General features: G+C 37.1%; 1 protein-coding gene across 1 annotated transcript; it reads left to right on the top strand.

Annotated features, from left to right (window-relative positions):
• Positions 1-10,473: 10,473 nt before the first annotated feature.
• On the top strand, positions 10,474-20,385 carry LOC122068895 (protein yippee-like At5g53940). Its single transcript, XM_042632807.1, has 5 exons — positions 10,474-10,716; positions 12,556-12,599; positions 14,844-14,952; positions 19,940-19,995; positions 20,098-20,385. The coding sequence occupies exons 1-5, from the start codon at positions 10,621-10,623 to the stop codon at positions 20,174-20,176; spliced, it is 384 nt and encodes a 127-aa protein (XP_042488741.1). The 5' UTR covers positions 10,474-10,620; the 3' UTR covers positions 20,177-20,385.
• The last annotated feature ends 3,816 nt before the right edge of the window (positions 20,386-24,201 follow it).

The following is a 24,201-nucleotide window of genomic DNA, read 5'->3' as shown; positions in this document are numbered from 1 at the left end:
TATCTTCTCTGTTAATTTTTACTTAATTTTTTTTCTATAAATATTTCATATCTTTCCAATTTGGCCGCCGGCATTAACACAGTTGATCACCGATGCTGTTTGATAAGAAGCGGCAGCCGGCGGTGAAACCGCGCATACGCATGCGACTGAATCACGGGCGGGTCTTGACGTGGGCCCACTTAACTAAGTCCGTGTTGACGACGTATAACACTAGTGTATTTGTGGGTGTCTGTTTTTTAGATTTGGCAGGGGCGGCATGCCGTCCTGGTCTTGTAAAGTAATGGTGGGAAAGGAAAGGGCCGGTGTGGCCGCTGTGGTGTGGTGTGTGGTGTGGTAAGGCGTAAGGTACACGTTTACACTCAAGTAGGAGAGAGGTCGGAAGGAGACAAAGGTGGGGTCCGCGAGGACACGGCCCTTGGAAGTTAGGCGCCGCGGCGGCTTTTGGGCTTTTAGTGGGGCTCGGTCATCGTCGTCGGAATCTATGCAGAAGATTTCGCTTTTTTCCTTTTACTAATTTTTTATTAATAAACAAATATAAAAACACTCGGTCCCAGAACAGAAAGCTTCCCATCTCTTCTTCCTTCAATTGCCGCCCATCTATGGAAATGTTAATCATGTATGCATGGGATGAGTGGGTATCATGCATGGATGGAGCGGTGGTTGGGGTCTGAGAAACATGGAGGATGGGATGGATGCATTTGGGGAGATAAAGAAAATACCAAAAAAATTTAAGAGAGGGACACGAGGCATCATGGCCCGTGTGGATGCGTACGGCATATTGAAAGGCTGAGCGGCTCTGACGAAGTGATGACGCGTTTAGAAGGCGACAGATGGTTACGCCAGCGGGTCGGCGTTGTTGGGCGTAGACCGCGTGGTTCGGTGGTGGATAGGGTCAGCTAGAACAGCAAGAGAGAGAAAGAGAGAAAAAAGTGTGTTTCGTGTGGGCCTGTGTGTCTTTGCCTCATTATGTGCCACGTATCGCGCCGAAGAGGTTAAGGATGTGGGGATAATAAAAGCAACCGTCAAAAGAGGGGAAAGGGTTGGATGTGGGCGGCTTGCTGATGCTGCCGCACCGCCTTTAAAAGTGGAATTTGTTGTCTCGTGAGGTGACCACCCCTCCAACCCTTGCATAGTTGCATCCCTCTGTTTATGTAGCGGCGCGTCCTAGTCCCCACTACGTGGCTTTCTATAATGTCTTTTTCCAATTAAACTCTTCTTAGATTAATTAAATCACCAAGTTAACCTGAACTCAATGTTTAATTAATCTGTAATTAAGCTCTCACTAATTTTTTTTTAAATTTTGGTTGTAGTGGGGATTTAAAGCCGTCAAACACGTCCATGTCTTCTTTTACACGTGGCTGCGCGCCTTGGCTCAAAAAATATCTTATCTTTCTCCTCTCTTGGATTCCTCTCAAACATCTCTAGTCGTCTGATTATAATGTTTAAAATCCAATGGTTTGAAACCGATGGCGGCGGATCACGAATGAAAGCCAAACACGTAGTCATGATTATGAGTCGTGAGTCACGTGTGAAGCAGCGTCGTTGGTGGTCTCTGTATCTCTCACTCTCTCTCTCTGTCTGCGTTCACATGCACCGGAGAAAATTGAGAACGTGTCCACATTAAAGACCACACAAGTGTCGATTCGTGGACTTTGAGTCACATCAAGAGGTGGAGAGTGGAGATTGGAGGGCATGGATTTTGTCTGAAAATCTGAAATCCAACGACACTGGTTGGATTGATTTTGACGTAAGAGATGGTGGAAAACTTGGGAGATTTTTGGTCGGGCGGGTTTAGGAAAAAGGTGGGGTGCAAGCATTTAAATGGCTGGTGTAATCACGAAAGTCTTTGGTATTAAGTACTGCGGCACGAGGAGACCTTTCAGTACCTATTCTATTGTACCCCCACCGACGGGGGCCACCAGTGGCGGTGATTTAGTAGGTCCCACTCACTCCCATATGAGGGTTGTCGGGACGGACGGGTCAGGTTCGGATCTTCTTACTTTTAAGTGTAACGGACGATTGATCAGATCGGACGAACGTAACAACTTGTTAGGCTGTCAGCTAACTTGATGACCCCATCAACAAAAATACTATAAAGTGGGCTCAAACAAGAGCCCCTGATCCCTTTGCTTCAAAAGCGATCTGATTCCAATCTGGATAGATCCAACCCACCGACCCACCCAACTTGTTGTATAAGGGGAGAGAAAAACAAAACCTATGACTACCAAGTGCACGGCACTTGTTCTTGATTCCATCTCTATCGATACACTTTATTATTTACCCCAAAAAAGCATACACTTTATTAGGTTACCTAAGAATCGTTCCTCAACAGAATTTTTATTTTTTATTTTTTTAGATTACCCTTTTTCATATTCTTTCTTTCTGAAACTCTATTGGGTTCTCTAGTAGGTTTCAAAAATTGATGAATTAGTTTGAGAGTCTCCTTAATCATTTCAAAATCCATGATCATTTCAAATCGATCATTTTTTATATTATTATTAAACTGTCAAAAGTAAGAAAATATTCCATAGATCTTTTTTTTTTTTTTTTAACTGATTGAAGCTGATTTGGATCTGAATAAAATCAAATCAGAATCAACAATGACCATTCAGGTACCAAGTAGGAGTTAAAAACACCTTGCTCTCTAGGTTCCCCACCCCCAATCCCTCCTCTCTTTGGCTATCTAGCCCTTGCAACTTTTCCCACATCACATGATGATATTTCCTAAGGTTTTAGGAATTAGCATCATTTCGGCATACAAGTAAATCAGTATTGATATTGGCTGACAATGATACTGATAATTAATTGATACCAAATAATGATACAATATGGACAAATGGTAATTTTTATGTTGAATGTGAGGGTAATAAAGGGTTTAGATCGGACAAGGGGGTCTTGTAAGGGTCTAAGCTTGAAAAGTTGACAAAGGGTCATCTAGATTAGGGTTCTAAAACTCATACATTTTAACACATAAGATAAGGGGAAAAAAAAATCGTTGACTCCGTTTGGATAATTTTGTATTAGATTGTGATTCGAGAAAGGTATTAGGTACCTTGTGCTGGGGATTATTTACCATAGAATCAGATGAATAACTTCATTGATGTTAGAATACAAGAATCATAAATCAATCATAAAATATTAACCATGGGTGTAGTCCCTAAATCAATAATACACAACATATAAATTTACCCCATACGTGATAATCAATTGGAGTAGAAAAATACATGTGTATAAGTTTAGAAGTCCCATAAGTATTGATCACGTAACTCTCTTCCATGTGCTTGAAGATTAGTCCCATAAAGATTGTAATAAAGAACTACACAATGGAGTCTCAGCCACTAAGATCTTCTGCAGCCTTTCACCCTTGGAATATTCTCACATGCACTATTCCTGTGGGGGAGTTTGTACTTCCGAAACCTTGAAGGTGTTAAAGTAACGGCTGCAGTGACCTTTAGCTTCTATCTATAATGGAATCCCTAAAACCTTAATTTATTCTCACAATGGATTAGGCTAGGAGTTTCTTAATCAGAGTAGGTCTATAATTGCTTGGGCCCAATAGATCAATCGGTATTAGTTAAGCCCATATAAAAATTCTAACAATCTTCCACTTGTGCTACACTGATACGGGATGTCTTTCTATTGACACTTAGCCAAATAATCCCAAGACTGACCACCATTCAAACAAACTTTGATTCAATCAATAATCTCTACTGTTGAACAATAGTAGAAAATACACCTCAATATACGACATATAACTATCTAATGTTTCAAACAATAGAAAACTATCAATCAAATCGCTTGAAAACTATATATATATATATATATAAACAATTGATATCATACCTATGATCACATGAAATATACATTTCCTTATAGGTCATTTCTTGATCTAAATATCAGTCTACCTTGAAAACCTCATATGTAGTAAACTTTGATATTAATCAACACTTAGGCAAACAACCATTTTTTTGAATTAATATCTTACTTTGGCATACCGTCATTGCTAACCGCCACTTTCATGGATTTCGGTTAAATACCATCATAAATCACAAACTTTGACAAACCGCTTGTGGTTTATTATCACTACCATGAATTTATGTTAAATACCACCATAAATCACAAATTTTTGCTAAATACTGCCATAAATCACGAATCCTGATGAAATACCTTCAATTACCTTGACTTATTATCAATTACTTTGGCCAAGCACTGTCAATAAACCTTAGCATGCACAATCTTTAAATTTTGGCTTTTGCCACCATGATATTTTTGGTTAAATGAGATCATAAAACTTCAACTAACCAAGTATATCAAAAACCTCAATAACACCAATGTTAGAAAACATGGCTCTTAAGCACTTTGTCGATAAACTTTGGTGACATCATCTTTGGGCAAATATCACATTTACCTTGGGAAACACACAATTGAACTGAATGTATCACTTTGGTGGGTTTCACTCATTCCTATAATGTTTTTCACATTTGAGATGAATATATGTATAGAAGTATATGTTTTAATGTGTTTCTTACATAACTAGGGATAACACAAACATATGAAGCATAAATATATGTAAATAATTTAGAGAACAGGATTTAAGATAAAATCATTCTAAAATTAATCCAAAATCATTACAAACTTAATAGGGTAACAAAATTGTTCCTATTTCCCTTCGGTTGTGCTTTGATCAGCAATAACACTTGTTTGGGTTCCCTGAGAGTTAAAACCAGATCAAATAACCCAAAAATCTTAGGTATGAAATGTGCACACCAAATAATCGGACTAGAAAATGTAATATGTTCAACTAGCAAACAAACTAAACTCGAGTCACAACCGTAACTACGTTCTTATCCTTTGGGCTAAAAATGCACTTGTCCTCTTGCAAATCCAAATTTACTGTGAAAATACAATTATTTTTATCACTTATGGGCTTAGATGCCTCTAGGTTATAGTCATTTCTATACATGTATTTTCTTTAACTTGGGTGACATCACCTTTGGGCAAATGTCACCAATTTTTCTGCGCTTGAAAAAACTATGAAAGAATAGGATGCGTCACTTTGGTGGATTCCATCCAATCCTTTCATAGCTTCCTAAAAATATACTGTGCAGCATAAAATATACGGAAGCTCACACCCAGTTTAATTCTAGCATATTTATCCATCATAGGATGTTTTAAATAAAATACACAAGTACAAAATGACATGAATATGCATTTACTATATATTTCAACCATAAATAATTTTTCAATATCATGATAATAATAAATTAATGCAAAAGTCAAAATAGTTCTTTTGCATAAAAAAAATATAGTACACTGAATTTATCCTCCCACTGATCAAGCCACATAAAATAGCTTAAGGTTCATAATTCTATCCTCCCACTTAATTTGACTAGTCATAAATTAATCCATTTATTGGAAAACACAATTCGTTAAATGTGACATTCATATAAACTTGTTCACATAAGCCCAAAAACAAAAGAAAACCAAATATTTTTATCAATTAATGTTCATAAATAGGTTTTCAAAGAACAATGATAGTGTTTGAGAACTTGATATTAGATTGATCAAAATCGATACTAATCCAAACCAACCAATCTGAATTGATCCAATCGAAATACAAAAATAACACATTAAATAAATCTATAACCTATAGTCATAGTCATGAAACACTCATCCACCTCTATTGCCATTGATCAACTGTCCAATACCTTTTAGGATAAAAATCTTTGCTTTAAAAGCATAATACCAAATTATTGATTTGATTTTTCTAGTATAGAAAACTAGGTCTTAAAGGCATATATAGACCTCCATATTCTCAAATCACTTTTAAAGACATTTAACTTAATGGTTTAACTCAAGGAAGAATAATCCATTCAATGTATAATTAATGCATGTAACATCAATAAAATTAAAACTAATATTACATCACTAACCATTAAACATAACCAGAGTGTCAACCAAACTATATTCTCAACCTTTGGGTCTGGAATGCACTAGTCCTCTAAAAAACTACAATGACCGTGGAAGCTCTTCAACTTCAAAAATTACTGCCACTTTTGAATGAATAACAACTTTTAGGTTAAGGTCTACCTAGAGTACACTTGCATGTATGTTTATCTTTAATAATGTCGCATTTGGGCAAGTATTACCTAATTCCTACCAATAATTTTTTGTATCTTTGAAAATAAGACAAAACCTTTGAGTTGCAAAGCTATTGCAGTAATCTTAGATTTTACCATTTTGGTGAGTTCCATTCATTCCACTGCAATAGCTTGCAATTACATTTGGCAGCTTAAATTTATGGGTTATTTAAACATGAACTAAATGTCAATTTACATGTAAAAGAACAAGCATGTAACTATTAACAAAATAAATATTACAATGTTCAATTATCAATTACTTCCAGAGTGTCAATCGGAACTACATTCCTGATATTTGGGTCTGAAACATACTGGTCCACTCAAGTTTCTACTATTACTGCGAGACTTTTTCCAACTTTTGAAAAATACTATCATCTTTGGATCGACAAGATCCTCTAGGTTGAGAAATCCCTATTTTGCTTTCACTTGATTTAACTTCAGCTTCTCTTTGATGATGTTACTTTTGGGTGAACATTAGCAACCTTGCTTAAAAGTGGGATTGTTTAAGCATGAATAATATATATATATATATATATATAAACAAAAGCATGAACTATCATTAGCCAATAAATAAGTTCACATGCTGACATGCAAGTAATATATGGGCTAGTTTTCCTTTTATTTCTTACAATTAAGAGAAATATGAATAAGAATCACAAAACTCTCATACTTTTAATTTTCACAAGACAGACCATAAAAGTTAATCAAAAGTATGCTTATAATATATCAAAACGAAAAGCACAAAAAACTAGACTCACATAGAAAATCAGGGTGAAAAATTCCTCACCGTTTACCCGTACAAGCCATTTGAAGTTACAGGAAAATGGGTTAAAATCAATATGGTTTGCCAAACCAAACCGGTTCGGCCCAAGTTGTCTAACTCGGTTCGATCATATCAGTACCTATCATCTTCGGGTCAAACCCCTAGTTTTCGGGTCCGGTATCCGAGTCAAAATTTGGCCTTTAACTCGAGTGGTCAATTACCCAGTCAGTCAACCGATCTGATCAACCTTTGACTAGGTCAAATAGAGTTGGGTCAAGACCTAACTCACTACATCACTGGGTTAACTCGGAAACCCTACCGAGTTTACCTAAAGAAGATTTTTTACCCTTTTTAAAAATATATATATATTTTCTCTTCACCAATTATCAATTTTCAGAGGTGCGTGCTAGGACGATTGTAGGTTTTTGATGACGTGCAACATACCACCATGACCGTCATCTCATCCTCTATAACTTTCGTGAAGAAAGTTTTTTGATCCTGGACCTTTAGGTGATGGTAAATTATGATTTTCATGATTTGAGACCCAAACCTCATACAAAATCAAATTTTTTTTATCACCTATGGGCTTAGACGCCTCTAGGTTATAGTTCTTTCCATGTATGTATTTTCTTTAACTTGGGTGATATCACCATTGGACAAATGTCACCAACTTTACTGCGCTTGAAAAACTATAAAAGAATAGGATGTGCCACTTTGGTGGATTCCACCCATTCCTTTCATAACTTCCTAGAAATATACTGTGCAATATAAAATGTGCGAAAGCTCACACCCAGTTTAATTCTAACATATTTATCCATCATAAGATGTTTCAAACAAAACATACAAGTACAAAATGATATGAATATGAATTTACTATATATTTCAACCATAAATAATTTTTCAATATCATGATAATAATAAATCAATGCAAAACTCAAAATAGTTCTTTTGCATGAAAAACAATATAGTACACTGAATTTATCCTCCCACTAGCAACTTAGTATATTGAATTTATCCTCCCATTAGAAACCTAGCATGCTGAATTTATTCTCTCACTGGTTGAGCCACATTAAACAGCTTAAGGTCCATAATTATATTTAACACTATAAGGGTTAGCTCTGATACTAATTATTGGGGATTCTTTACCATAGAATCATATGAATAACCCCATTGATGTTAAAATACATGAATCATAAACCAATCATAAAAGATTAACTATGGGTGTAGTCCCTAAACCAAGAGTACACAAACATATAAATTTACCCTATACATGATCAATTGGAATAGAAGAATACCTATGTATAAGTTTAGAAGTCTCATAAGTATTGATCACGTAACTCTCTCCTATGTGCTTGAAGATTAGTCCCATAAAGATTGTAATAAAAAACTACACAATGGAGTCCCAGCCGCTAAGATCTTCTGCAGCCTTTCACCCTTGGAATACTTTCATATGCACTATTCCTGTAGGGGAGTCCGTGCTTCTAAAACCATGGAGGTGTTAAAGTAACGACTGCATGGACCTTTAGCTTCTATTTATAATAGAATCCCTAAAACCCTAATTCATTCTCACAATGGATTGGACTAAGAGTTTCCTAATCAGAGTGGGTTTATAATTGCTTGGGCCCAATGTGTCAATCAGTGTCAGTTAAGCCCACATAAAAATCCTAACACCTTGGTCAACCTGGACTTCAAACCATAGGTATGTTAAACAAGTTTTAAGCCAATATGCATCAAGAATGAAAATTAATCTAAAGGGAAGGAAAGAAGAGATTCACTTCAATCCAACTGCACTACATGATTAATATGCTGAAAGGAAAGTAAACATATGCAAAAGCCCTAAAAACTAAGCAAGATGATAAACCTAGACTAAGGCTAGAACATGCTTGAAATTATAAAAATGCCACTACACTTACAAGAATGACATATAGGCCTCTAAAACATGAAAATTAATCCTAAAGCATATGCGGCACATATATTTCATGATAGACATGAATAATATGACAAGAATGAAATAAAACTTAAGAAATTCATGTACATACAAAAAGACTAAAATACCCCTTAAGTATAAGAATGACGCATGAAAGAGAAAATATGGAAAGTGAAGGGCAAAATCTCTTCACTGAAAACCAATGGTAAAAACCATAAAAACACAATAAAATGTAAGCAAAATATCGATAAAATGTAGAGCAAAAACATGAAAAATCAAATCAAACAGTGAAAGCAATGGTTTAAAAATAAAGAACATGATATGAAATTTGTCGGCTAAAAGAAAATCCTATTAGAAAGCTAAATGTAAGTAACTTTTGTTGTTGTATGGTTGTCCTTGTTGGCAACCCGGCCACGTGGCAGTGATGACGTGATTAATTTGGGTGACATGAATGGAAATGATGACATGGCAGTTTCCAAAGTCACCAATGAGATAACAGAGCCACTTGGTATGTATGGAGTGGTTTGATACATCCTTAGTATGTGGTGCAGATTTCTGGGTCAAAACTGGTAAAATTGTCCTATTTATGCTCGGAGGCATTTTTGGCAGTGAAAATTATATTTTTGGAAGATCGTTTCTTTATGAAAAAGATAGATTGTATTTATATAGTCCAGTGCATCTGATTTTGTCGCATTCCGATATCGTATAAAGAAGTTATCGATTTAACAAGGATATGATCCAATCCCATAGGCTTTGTATGAAGAAGACTGACACTAATAAACAAAGCTTCACCCAACACCATGGTTTGAGGAATCGGATCAAATAGGATCCATTGGATCGGATTGAAATCAGCCTTGACCAGTCCTGATTCTTAGCTGACATCGTATCAGTGGATCAGCATGGATGAAGGATAAAATAATCCAAAAACAAAATTTTAATTAAAAGTAGAAGTATTTCTGTTCGATCCTGACCGATATGGATCAATATCGTCCTTTACCAATCGCATTCCTGATACCGAGTTCTCAAACCTTACCCACCACCGATGATTTAAAAAAAACATGCTCCAAGACCACTCCAACTTAGAACACCAAAATTATCCTGAAAATATATCCAATACCCTCTTGATAGCATCTTTTCATAGAGCTGCATCGCAATTCAACATTCTATATAACCTCCTTTGGAGACCACATACAATTCCATATTTTCATGATGACCCCTGGAACTCAATCTTCCCCAGCCTCTAAGAAATGCTCTTATCATAGATGTGTCTTCAGAAAGTTCAGGTTGAGTTACCCTTGCCCATTTAATCTTTGAACTAGGCCTAGAATTCGTTAGGGTCACTAATGGGGATTAAGGATTGAGTTCCACCATTATTAAAATAGCTGTATTGCATGGGAGCCAATTTTCGCTCAACTATTCGGAGAGGAAGAACTGCTCACACTCAGATGCACAGATGCACAGATGCCAGTGCAATTTTTTACCATGTGGAGTGTTATGTTATGAGGCTTTCCATGCGTGACTCAAGCTTGAAAGTTGAAACCATCATTATGGACCCCACACTAAGTAAGGAATTGATTATGAAAAAAATTGGACAAAACTACAATCATGGCCGTTAAATTGCCGGATGACTTTAAGATGTCAATCCTATGATTCTGGGAACAGCCTCATCTCAACGATCCTTGAACTGAGCCAGCAAACCACAAGGTGAGCGACCTTCTTCTTCTTTGTTTGAGGATTATTGAAGTCGTCATTTCTTTGTTGGTTGTTGAAAAGGAACTCATCAAAGAGTGATGGGGAGGGTTTTTCTGGTGGAACTTGACGGTAGGGTTTACAGATGCAAGTTCTGTAAAAGCCACTTAGCCCTAGCTGATGACCTCGTCTCCAAGGTACTTCCTCCTCCTCTCCTCGGTCTCCTATTTGTTTCTGATTTTTCTTCTACTTATACTTCTGATTGTATAGTCAGTTCATGATATTTCTCTAAATTTTTTTGTCCATGATTCCAATTGATTAAGGCTACCATTGAAAGCTATAGAAATTGTCAAACAACAATGTTGTGGTTGCTCTTTTAATTTTCACTAAAATAAAAGTATTTTTATTTATTTTGATTAATAATAGGATTTTGAGACAATTAGGTTTTCTTGGTTGTGCCATTGGATATATCTTACAGAGCTGTCTGGTCGATGTATTGAGATTTGAGAAGATAACTAGCTTTAGTTGGTTTGCTCTGGTGGGTTTGTGGTTATATCTTCAGTGCCCCCCCACCACACCACACCCCCCCAAAAAAAAAAATAAAATAAAATAATGCATATTATATTATTTGAGAGTGGATTATCTTATTTGGCGTTGACTATGATATCAATTTTCCATCCAAGTATTTTGGGTTCTAAAATGTTGAACCTTGAAATTGGCTTGAAATTTGATGTTTGATGGCTATTGACCAATTGTGCCTTCCCCATCATGGTAGGCCACTTGGACAATGTTATGGTGCTATTGGGCAATGGTCAGACTGAATGTAAACAAGGTGAAAATGCCCTGCCAAGGGGTCAAAGAAGGCAAATGTTAGAGAATATAAATATGAAGTAATATTTCTACCATGAAAAGTGGAGAAGGGTGGGGGATCATGCATTCCTAAATCCTAAATCTTTGACTACACCTGTTCGAGCTAGTGCATAAAAAATAAATCATCATGCGACTGCCATCTGCTAATTCCATCCTTATCAAAGATGTCTGCCAATGGTTCTTTTGGGACAGACCTTGATGCTGCGACTCAGGCGTTACCCAATAGAGTTGCAAGGCTTAGTGTCTGGACACTGGTGTGCAAATTTAGCCAGCTCCATTTCTCCTTATTATAGAGATGATAAATTCAATAGTTCTGCTCTATCATTTTGAATGCCATCTTTATTTGACAATTTATTAAACCTGGAAGCCCAATTGAGGCAGTGATATCTTAAACAAAAGGGGTTAACACATTCCATGTGCTGTTGATCTTAATTCAATTTCATTTATGAACTGGGTCTTGCAACTGCATGGTGGCTTTTACTCCTCTGTTATTAGCCTTCCATCACCAAGAAACCCTCTAGAAGCCATAAGTTGATTTACAATTTGTTAGTGAACCTTTACTATCTACATCTGTAAGTGCTTTTATCCACATGTTTATCACTGAAAGATTTAAATCTCGAAAAGATGATGACTTGAGAAATTTTGGAATCCTTTAGGCTTCCTCTTTATGTGATTCCTGTGATTGCATGAACTAGACGATGACACTTATTACATGACGTTGATTTCTGAAAATGTGATGCCCATAGTGAATGCATGAACAGAATCTTATAGACATGCTATTAATTTCTTCCCATGAAATTGAGCTGGTATACTGAAGTATCATCAAGCTCTGATCTCCCATTTTTGGATCAAGCTAATAATTTCTTTTGGTAACTTTAGTAGTGCATATGAATAGATGAGTCAACTATCCCACCTTCTCTTTTTCTCTCCCTCTTTTCTCATGTTTTTCCCTCTCTTTTGTCTATTTTGTGAGGGATAACTCCATAGCCTTAGTCGTAAAAGAGACTTATTAACTTGACATATCTATGTATTTACATGGTTCTTATGTCAGATGTAAATTCCCCTTGTTTTATTTTCTATATATAGTGATTCTATTTAAGTAGTTCTTGAAATGCTAATGTTGTGGAACCATCTTGGTTCCACTTTATTGTTTTTTCATTGACCAGGGTTTTCATTGTCGTCGAGGGAAGGCATACCTTTTCAATACTGTGTGAGTTTTTCACAGTTTTCCTTGATATTCTTTTTTTTTCCCCCTGAAGATATATCCTGTGCCCCCCTCCACCCCCACCCTACAAAAAAAAAATCATAAGTGAGCATTGATATACAGTTATACACACATTCATTACTTTATTTACTTGTAATTTCATTATGGGGAAGCTAATTCATATTGGTCAATCATTTAATACTTTGTTTTCTCTGTGAAGTTCAAACCTGTTTAAAAAAGAGCATCCTAGGGCACGAGGCTCCCGCTACTGCAGGATCTGGTAGGAGCAAATGTATGCCAGCCTACCCCCTGCTTCGCTGGAGAGGTTGTTTCCAAGTTTCAAAGCTGTTTTATACGGAATAATGTTTGGTAAATTAGCTATAAAAGCAGTTGATGCCATGGTTGTTGAAGGTGCACTTCTGGAATTTTGCTGGCTTGAGTTTATTTTTATGACCCTAAGGATGACTCAAAGAGGTTTAGCCAGGACACTGTGAAGCACCAAAGCCGAAAACACAAACCAAATCTCTAGACGCATAGATAATTTTAGTTCAATATTGTCATGTTGGTTCTGTTATTTGCTTTTGCGTTGAAAATCACATATATTTTCTTGTTAGAAATTTTATGGAGAAAATATTTTGTAAAAAATGATGAAACATGGTCACATGATTGTTATTTTGATGGTAGTCTTTTGATTTTGTTATTTGCCAACCTAACTTTCCTTAGAAACTCACATGCCAAGCAGCCTTAATGATACATCTTTTCTGTTTATGACTATCTTGACATGCAGTTGACTAATTAATGCAAAATTTTGGGGCATCTTTCGCTTTCTCTCCATGACCGGAACATAACTTTGTCATTCATCTTGTTTCATTGATAAACCCTGTCTTGCATGACACCTAATATGGAAGGCTGATTTCACCTGCTAATATAAAAATATAATCACCACTCATCTAATATTTGCTTATAAGAAACACCTACTGGCAATACCCACACGCATGGTTGCATACAAGCACACGCAAGCACACACTATCATACCGTTTCTCATTCATGCCTGCACTGCTCAACCAATTTACTTTTATATGAAAATGACATTTTTGTCTATATGTGCTTCTTTGGTCCTTTTTTCTCCCTACTTTGGCCATGTGTGTTGATCAGAACCCAGTTCAATCAAATTAACGAATAGGGAAACAAAGTTGGCCTGAAAATGGAATTTATCAAGTAAAAATATCCCAAATTTGGTTGCAATCTACAGTTCGCAACTGCAAGTGCCCATTGACTTGAATGCAGTTGATTACAGCCTTTCTTATGGTTGACTTTTTATCTCCTTGTTCATTTCTCCAGCAATTTCGCTAGATAATTAAGTCTCAGGAACATCCCTTCTACTAGTTTTCACTTCTCATCATCAGTAATTGTCTCATACCAAATAAAAAAAAAAAGGGAAAAAAAATCAGTAGCTGGGTCTCCGAGGTTGGAATATACCACCATTTCTCACTGTTCCCAGGATGGAAGGCAGGAAGTGCATGCACACACATTTGGAGATGTGATATTTGAACTTACAGGAGAAAGCCATTTCAAGCAGTGATAGTGAGCATATTCCTGATGTTGGTTCTGGACAGCCATAGATTCCAGTTACACAACTATGACAGTGAACATCTGTTGTTGACGAAATTGGAAGAGGGAGAATGAAGATGGTATAGTTGAACTTACAGGAGAAAGCCATTTCAATCAGTGACAGTGCATATTCCTGATGTTGGTTCTTGACAGCTATAGATTCCAGCTACACAACTATGACAGTGAGCAATAAGAACAAGTGAGCATCTGTTGGTTGTGGAATTGGAAATTGAATCGTTGCCAATAGCCTCTAATCTTGCGTGATGGGGGATCCAAATTTTATTCTTGGTTAGGTTGATCTGGAGAGAGGAATTAGTTTACCCAAATTTCCTCCTCTGAAGATACAAGGCTGAAGCAACTAAGTGAATGGAGATTGGTTCTTTGTGCAAAAATTCATTGGTACAGACACACACACACACGCCCACTCCTTGCTAATCAATGACTATGATGTCTTATACAGGTCCATTTATTTGTTTCCATCTCAGCTCTCCCAAGTTAGAAATTGAAATCTTAATTTCCTGGGATATTGGTATTTCTCAATTTACTGTTGCAGTGTTATTTGTCACTCTTATCACTCCTTTATGGGGCTTTGAATGAGCATAACTTTAGGGAGTAGTATACTGAGGTGTTTTGTTTCAGGGTGAATATCATTGTTGGAGCAAAAGAGGAGCGGATGATGCTTTCTGGAATGCATACTGTAGCTGATATATTCTGCTGCTGCTGTGGACAGATAGTTGGCTGGAAATATGTAAGCTCTTGCTCTCTCACTACCCTCCCCTCCCCCGCCCTCCAACTTTCTAACCTCCTGCCATCCTGATGGACTCTGGATAGCTTCAACAACTTCTTGTGACTCCAACAAGCCCCAGAAATTCTGGCAAATAAAATAGGAAGAAGGTGACAAGCCTTTTGCAGATTGAAACTTCCCTACCTCTCATGTTCTTGTGCTTCTGTCAGCTTTCTCCATCCTGTTCCATCCTGGCAGTCTGGCATTTAACCTTTCCAACAATTGGCAATAAAAGAACCTGTACAAAATGTTGCTACCCTGGTATCATTTGTAATAACAAAATCTTCGCATACCGAACCTCCCCCCCGCGCCCCACCCCCAAAAAAAAAAAAAAAAAAAAATCTTTCTTCCTCTGTGTGAAATAATTCGGAGCTGGTTTGTCCGCTAGAGCATGTCTTTGCCTGGTAGATGGAGTTAAAATTTTGATTGGGAGAGGGAGAGAGGAAAGTAGTTTAGCCCTTGGTTGGAATTGATGAGAGAAATGGGATGGAGGAGATTAGGGTCTTTATCTTAATTGCAAGTCCCAAGTTGCTGCCTAGTGCTAAAATATGTCATGTGTATCATGTAGAGGATCTGGATTCACAACTGGATTGGTTCCCCCTTAGAGATTGCTTGTTATATGACTCAGCATGGTTGGATGATGTGTAAACATTTCTCCCGGAGCTTGTTCAAGTGTCTTGTTCACCTTACAAACAAGCTGGCTAGGAACGAATGGTTAAGTTCATTTGATATGCTAATTTCTATCATATACTTCCGCTTAGAAGGGACCTGCTAAGTGATGGGCCCAGGTCGTTAGAATAGATATGATGGACATTGGTCCCGACGGGCTGATCATTGATTGAAATTAGTGGTCCAGATGCTCAGGATGCCTTTAAGGCTGGTTCTCAGTACTTGTCTAGCAGTTCACTTTTGAGTGATAGCAATAGTGTGATTAATGCACAAACCATTTGCTGCAGTTGGTTGGGGTTCAAATCCTCGTAACACCTTGACCCTTATCAACTTGTATTAGGCCTCATTCTTATCATCTGGAGGGCATGATGTAGATACAATTGCACTTACCTGGTTGGACCAGCAGGACCGATTGTGAAAGCCAAGGGCCAAGAAGAACCGGTCCAGCCCAGGTTTTTGGTCCAACAAGGGCTGGTAGTAGTTAGTTTTACATTATGTCTTTTATTTGTCTTTGAGTAGGATACGTAGGAGGTAGAGACGTAGGTTTATGTTTGGAGTCTTAGTAGGAGTTTATTTTAGCATTAGAGTCTAAATAGGAGTAGTCTTTTATTTTCCCTTTATATACTTACATAACTCAATGTTTAATTTTGGAGAGTGAATTTAATTTTTAGATTAGTGAAAAAAAAAAGTCCAAGAGAACCAAAATCGATCCCTTGTTTCACCGCCCTCCTCCTCTCCCAAGTTCCTCCTGTGATCGAACCCCTCTTTAAGGTTCCGACAGCACCAAAAAATATATATATATATATATATATAAGAGACGATAGAAATCAGAGAATAGAAGATAGAAGAAGAGAAAGAAAAAAGAAGAAGAAAAGGCGAGAAAAGCAAGAGGAACATACCTGGTTCGATAGGTTCTTCTCTTCTATCGAACTCCACCATTCCCTCTCATTTTGTCTCCAAGAAGAAGCACTACTTTTATCGGTAACACAAACCCCACCCGTGGCCTCTCTTTTATTTACTTTATTGTTCAGTTTTTCCCACTTTACCCCTTCTTCATCTCTTAATTCCTTTTCTCCCATAATTCTATTTATTTCCAATTAGACCCTTTCTCCACACGTGTCTTCCTTTGTGACTTAAAGTGCACTTTCACTATTTACAGTTTTGCCATCATTGCAAAAAAAGAAAAAAAAAGAAAAAAAAAAGAAAAAAAGAAAAAGAACAAGTGAGATAATTACCATTCTGCCATTCTCCTTTAAGTTTTCATCTATTTACTATTTTACCATTATATTCAAGTGTAATCTTGCCCATCTCCACCATGGTAGCCAATAGTGAAGTTGTTCAACAGCTGAACTCCTATAAGGGAGAAAATGATGCAAAAATTGAAGCTATTATGATAATGATGGAATCTGTGCAAGCTTTTATTGATCGTTTGGTGGCAGCAGATAAAGGAAAGAGTCCCATTCAATCTCGGGATTCTTCCAACATCGTTCCACAGGATCCACCACCATATCATATCCCACTGCCACCACCTTCACCACCATATGGAACTGGTAGATATGATGGAGCAGAAAGAGTAGCAAGATTGGATGCACTTGATTTTTATGGAGACAATAATCCAGATTTGTACCTTGATTGGATTCACAGCCTAGAGACATTCTTCAGATGGTACGGGTTGACTGAGGCCCGAAAGATCCTATTTGCAGAGGCCAAACTGAGAGGCACAACCCGAATCTAGTGGATCAAGCAACAACAACAGAACCGAGCCCAAGGCGTTAGTTTAGTCACTACTTGGGGCTGAAATGTATGAAGTCATGAACCGGAGATTCTTGCCTTCTGATTACAAGCAACGCATGCATCTCAAGTTTGCACAGTTGAAACAAGAGAGTTTGACAGTGGAAGAATATGTTGCTAGGTTCTATTATTTGGCTACTCGTTCGGATTTTGAGTGGGATGAAGAAGTGTTGGTGGCACAATTCCGCAATGGTTTGCACCCTCAACTTAGTGCCTCCCTTGCCTTTAGCCGACTGCCTACAATGGAAGACGTTCAGGTAGCATATCAGGTTGAAGAGAGTCTGAAACGTTCATACAATCAGCGGCCATTTACAAATGCTTTCCTTGGGGGTTCTAGTTCTATTCAACCACAATCATCTCAGTAGGAAAAGCCAATCAGTAGATCACAGACTAGTGCTTCATCTATGGCATCTTCACGTCCTAGCCGACCGTATTCTCCACCTCGTGATTCAAACATGTCATCTTCACGACCTAATCAGCCATACTCCTCACCTCAGCGTGGTTATGACAGGAACTTAGCATTTCCAAACGAGGCTATTCAATGTTTCTCATGCAAGGGGTATGGGCATAGAGCTAATCAATGTCCTAACCGGTTGTTAGCCTACATCGACAAGGACAATTTTATACCTTATGCACCAGAAGAGCAACCGAAAACAGGAACAGTAAATCTGGAGGCTGAATGTGATCATGATCCTAATGAGATTAATGATGGTGAGCCTCGACCGTTCTCTGTGATCTATTCTCTTTTGACTACACAGAAGATTCCTGAAGAGGACGATTGGCATCGTAACGGTATCTTTCAAACCAGGGTGCGATGCAATGACAGTTTGTGTAATATGATGATTGACCCCGGCAGTTGCACCAATGTTGCTAAAGATGTTATTTGCAAATTGGGTCTGAAAACTGAGCCTCATCCGAATCCCTATGAGGTTGGATGGGTGAACAACAATAATCTGAAAATTCATGAAAGGTGTTTGCTCATGTATTCCATTGGTGGACTAATTGATCAGGTTCAATGTGATGTTCTCACTCTAAAAGTTTGTCACATTCTACTAGGTCGCCCATGGTTGTTCGACAAGAAAGTCAAGCACTGTGGATGTGAGAATACATACACTTTTCAGCATGGTGGCCTCGAGATGAAGTTCCTTCCAGCAAAGGATCTTCCCTCCTCTCAAGCTCAAGAAGACAGTTGATACTTTTCTCATCAAGCGCATCGGCTCTGTCGTCATTCTTGGACCTCATCCAAACTTGACGGAGTAATGTTCTTTTCAGAAGGGGAGAGCTGATGTAGATGCAGTTGCACTTACTTGGTTAGACCAGCAGGACTGACTGTGGAAGCCAAGGGTCAAGAAGAACCGGTCTAGCCCAAGTTTTTTGTCCAACAAGGGCTAGTAGTAGTTAGTTTTACATTATGTCTTTTATTTGTCTTTGAGTAGGATATGTAGGAAGTAGAGAAGCAGGTTTATTTTTGGAGTCTAAGTAGGAGTTTATTTCAATATTAGAGTCTAAGCAGGAGTAGTCTTCTATTTTCCCTTTATATACTTACATAACTCAATGTTTAATTTTGGAGAGTGAATTTAATTTTTAGATTAGTGAATTTGTGCATGGTGTGTGATCCCCTTCCCCCTTTTGTGCGATTTTCCCTCTTCTCCCTAAGGCTACTCCATTAGGGCAGCTATGGCATCCCAACGGTTGGATATGAAGAACCTCTTGACTAGCTGAATTTAGGATCCTAACCAATTATATGCTGTTCAATGGAGTTAATAAAAAGGATTACCTAGTGCATGAGGCTCCTGCCACTGCAGGGTCTGTAGAGGCATGGGGAACTCTACATGGATTGAAACTTGATACCTGGGTAAGGAAGGTTGAAGCCTACTTGTTAGAAGTCATTGGGCCCCACATGACCTGCAAAGTGTTAGTTATGGAGAGCTGATACAGGGTTAATGTGATTTAAACGATTTGAACCTATATGGTTGGCAAGATGTGGAAAGAAAATGAAAAAAAGAAAAAGATCTTACAGTAGTTTCATTGGTCTGTTTATTGTATGGATTTGGTATTCAATTTTTTTAATCATGTCAGGACTGTTTTAAAGCTTATTTATATGAGATTGTTTCTCCTTCAGACTCTCACCAAATAGGTTGGGGAAAAGAAAACAGTCAAAAGGAGAATATTTTGGTGGCTGGAGAACTCTTTTAACTTTTTTTTTTTCCTCGCCGCCTGATGAAAACTAGATGAGTGTCGCTATCATGCATGTCCCAATTGAATTTTCAACTCAAAATTATCTTTCATATTCTCATCAACAGAATGCAGCCTTAGGGAAAAGCAAGTGCATTACACGTTATATGTGTTTCCTCATTCTGGACTTAGTCTTTTGCTTTTATGTCATATGAATGTGATTTTATAATTTTTATTTGAGTTATATCTTTGTTATAGTTGACATTTGATTTTGTAACTTAGACAAGCTACTTACTGGTTTGGTTGTCACATTCAGGAGGCGGCACATGATAAAAACCAGAAGTATAAGGAAGGGAAGTTTGTTTTGGAAAGGTGAAGATGTTCACAAGTCATCCTTCTTGTTCTCATTTCCACTTCTTTTTCATCTCTCCCTCCTATGACGTTTGTGTGTGTCTTGAGATTTTGGTTGAACAGGGGGAGGATAATTGATGGAATTGACTCAGAATTTTATCTGGATACCCACAATTCCATGAGTGATGGTGAAGATGCTTAGCAGCTATCCCTATATTGAAGCTTGTAAATACCACAATCTTCAGTTTTGCAGGGCTTGAATACTATTTCAGATGAGGGCAGATGAATGCTATTCTTGACCCAAATTTGGGATTTGACCTTTGTGTTCAGAAATGGTGTGTAAATTGTAGGTGTATGTAAGTGCTGCAATGTTGAAAGAATATACCTTAATGTGGCTTACTCTGTTGTGCATCACTGCCCCACAATATCTGGTTCTACTTGTGCTGCTATATTGCCAACTACCTTAATACTCTTCATCTCCATGTTTCGTCCAGTGATCGTAGTGTGTGAAGTGCATAGAAGGACTGGAAAAACGCTGTGACTCCCGACAATGGTGAACTGAACTGTCCGTGGAATTGAAAACATTATAAATAACCAGTAAAGACAGAAAAGAAAAGAAAAAAAAAAATCTATTTACAAGTTTTTTGAAATTAAAGGTCATAGGGAGGTGTTTTATAGAAAATTAAATAGCAGGATGAAGTGGAGAGGTGTGTTTGGAGTGTTTTGTGAATAACATATATATATATTTTGTTGTTTATTTAATGGACAATGGTAATTCTTGGAAATGATATCGTTATGGCAAAAGACGCTACCATCAAGGGCGTACGGCATGAATTGAATTGGTGGCAAGCCTAAGCGTGAAAGGCACTAATACAAGCCCAGATGAATGGTTTGTGCTTAATTGGGTGTCCTTAATTGGGTCACTTTGGTCCAAAGTTGACGCATAGGTTAGGAGTAGAACGATCGACCTACTCTATCAAAGAATCTCTACTATCGAACGAATGGTCAAACACAAGGATGTGGAAGGCAGTGTGGATGTCTCGTTGCACGGCAACCTTGGCAATTAAATGGTTCAACGACATCAGGTCCATGATCGAATGGTAGGCCTAAGGCCTCACTCAACCGAGTGGCAAGCAACATGTGCAGCATGTGGCTCAGAATAAGTAGCTCGGCAACCGGACCATTAGGTCCAGGTCACTTAGCATAGGCTTTCCATGGGTTTCTTCACAAAAATACGCTTCAATGAGCTATCCATGCTTGACACGTGATTTATGAGCAAGGAGTGGACACCTCTCGAAAAAGTTTCTTGAAGGGATATCGAATCTTCCCTAGAAAGAAGGATATCTCATTCTATCCCCGGGGATATGGTCAATACGTGGAGTTTTCATAATTGGGATGTCCTCCATATTCCCTTTCCTATTATAACTCTTGTCATACTTGGATTCGCACTAGGAAGTTGCCAAAGTGGGACTCTCACTCGATGATCGCCAACTTCAGCTATAAATACCAAGTAAACCCCATTTCCAAGGGATGAAAACTTTTCCATTCTTACTGGAATTGTTGTTTCCATTCTTATGTTTGTTCCTTGTAAGATGCTCTCTAATTGAGTCATTTTTTGATACCGAAGGTGAAGAGAGTTTCATCAAAAGTGATTTGATGTTATTTACTGGATTTTTTAAATATGATTGTCATTATTAACTCTCGCTCTTATTTATGAGGGTTTAACATGTTTTTCCCCAATCCAATTGTAGGAGAAGTTCTCTCTTCAACATCGTGAAAAGAGACATAGAGTCCCCAGAGTAATAGTATTTATTTATTTTTTTTGGGTAAAAGAGTAATAGTATCCTATAAAGTTTTATTTTTGTAAAGACAATGCAAAAGTGCACGGTTATAATTGTGGGTCAAAAGTGAGGATGATAATACCGCCTATATAAAACCTATGTTGGATTCATTGTCCCTGTTTTTTAAGACACAGTGCCTTTGGACCAGTAGAGTTACATCAGGGTGTTTAATTGTCCTTAGATCAAGTCATTTGACCCAAAACGAAAACTAATTAATTTTTTTGAGTAAATGAAGGAATTATTATTCCCAAAACTTATTTCACTCTACCTGCTTATTGCTTCTATTAGGATTTTGTTACTACTTCACCACTCTCCCATAATTTTCTAAGATTACTGACAAAATAGATAAACATTATTAAAAGATATACTTTTATCTATCATGTAAGCAGTATAATTAGCACGTTCTACAATTTTATGGACAACTTAAAGTCAAGTTAGATGACTTTCAAATTATTAAACATAAAAGCAGTATTCCCTCTTCCACAATTATTTTGATTCTATCTGAAGAAGTACGCGGCTCAACCAATTGGTCAATGTTTTTCCAATATTTATAACAATGATGCAAAATGATAAAAGCCAAAGTTACAAATAGAAGATGAAGCAGGATCATTTATTTATTATTTTTAATGTATTTTTAGGTATGAAACTTAACAAGTAGAGAAGTCATAAGATCTCTTACTATTATAATAGTCATATCAATCTCTACTAGTTTATTTTTATCGGTTAAAGTGGAAGGGAAAAAAAATGATTATTTTTTGTATAATTAAGCATGATTATCATTACAGTTACGTGATACACATAAGATAAAAGATCATTATAGAACTAATATGATACTTACTATTTATACTTCTACATTATATAATACTAAAAAAAAAAACCATTAAACGATTAATCATCTAATTAAAAATTTAAGACTGACAATAACACATTGAAAAAATAAGAGGAGTTATTATCAATCCAAAACTGAATTGATAGGTACCCAATGGTGAATGGACCATCCACATGGCGTCTTCTTCAAGACAATGCCATATAGACAAGACATAATAGTTTAAATGTTCTTGTATTGATGTATGAAATGATTTTAAATAATTTTGTTCTATAGGGAGAAGTTTTCCCTCATCACGCACTGACCAACATTACCATACGATTTAAGAGACAAGACCCCCTCTCCTGATCGAGTGATCGAGATTCGTGTTCATCATGACCTTAGAGAAACCCACTATTTTTTAATATTATTAGAAGTATTTTTTTTATTATTATTTTAAACTTAAAATTAGATACAATATCAGTCTCCATCAATTTTGAGTCCAAAAGACTCGAATATATTATTTTTATAGGAAATGAATGAAAATGGTGTGAATGCTACGTGGAAAAGGATGTTGGTTAATGAATCCAGGGAAGAATTTCTTTGTTAACTATTTTCTATTTGGCATCCTTTTCACTGTTTCTATCTTTATGTATTTAAGTATTAATTTGAAACCTCACATGCAAATGCTGCCCAATAGTTATGGAGGGTGAAGAGAGCTGTCAAACAGCAACAAGAGCACCACAAATCCACATCGAATATGGATCATTTCAAACTAAAATAAAATTTATTGATCATTTGATTTCAAAACACTTAGCAGTCATTTGGAGCCGCCACGTTGAGGATTAGCATAATTATAATAAGTAAATGGATTTTAAATCTTAATGTCAATTCTCAAGTGGAAGAGTAAAACATTTTTAAAGATGAGGAGAAAGGGAGAAGAGAATAAAAGAATGTACAAGAAAAAGAGAAGAAAACTAAAAAACAGAAAGGAGACAGTTCTCATACACCATGATTGAGGAGTGCCATTTTTTTTTCTTCTTAATTTCACTATTTCTTTTTCTTCCACCCACCATGTCTTACTCATGTACCATTCTCTATCCATTAAATATTACACCAGTCTAGCCATATGATATAATACTTGGGGCCCGTTTGATAACGTAACCAGAAACGTGTTTCTGTGTTTTCTTGTTCTCAGAAACAAAGAAATGGCATAAATACCGTTTGGTAGGAGTGTTCTGTTCCACTTGTTTCTTGAAACATAAATTGAAATTTATAACAATTTATGCTTCAAGAAACATGAATGACGAAACAAGTTTTACTTGTTTCGCTCGTTTCTCGAAACAAAATTGGGACACAAAAAATCGATATTGAAGACGGAGTTTGGCATCACTACCAACACCACCGTCTCCGCCACTGAATATAGGGTTTACGGACCTGATCCTGGTCTTCTTCTTCTTCTTCGTCGTGGTTCCAGTCTTTGACCTCGGCTTTTTCATCCATCCGGAAATGGAAGCTTGCGGTTGCCATGAGGGAGGTGATCAAGAGACTTATTATCAAAACTGGATTTTAGGACTAAAT

This window comes from Macadamia integrifolia, chromosome 2 (genome assembly GCF_013358625.1).
Source record: "Macadamia integrifolia cultivar HAES 741 chromosome 2, SCU_Mint_v3, whole genome shotgun sequence".
Taxonomy (NCBI): Eukaryota; Viridiplantae; Streptophyta; class Magnoliopsida; order Proteales; family Proteaceae; genus Macadamia; species Macadamia integrifolia.
The sequence above is the reverse complement of the archived record's forward strand: the minus strand, read 5'-3'. Positions and strand labels throughout refer to the sequence as shown.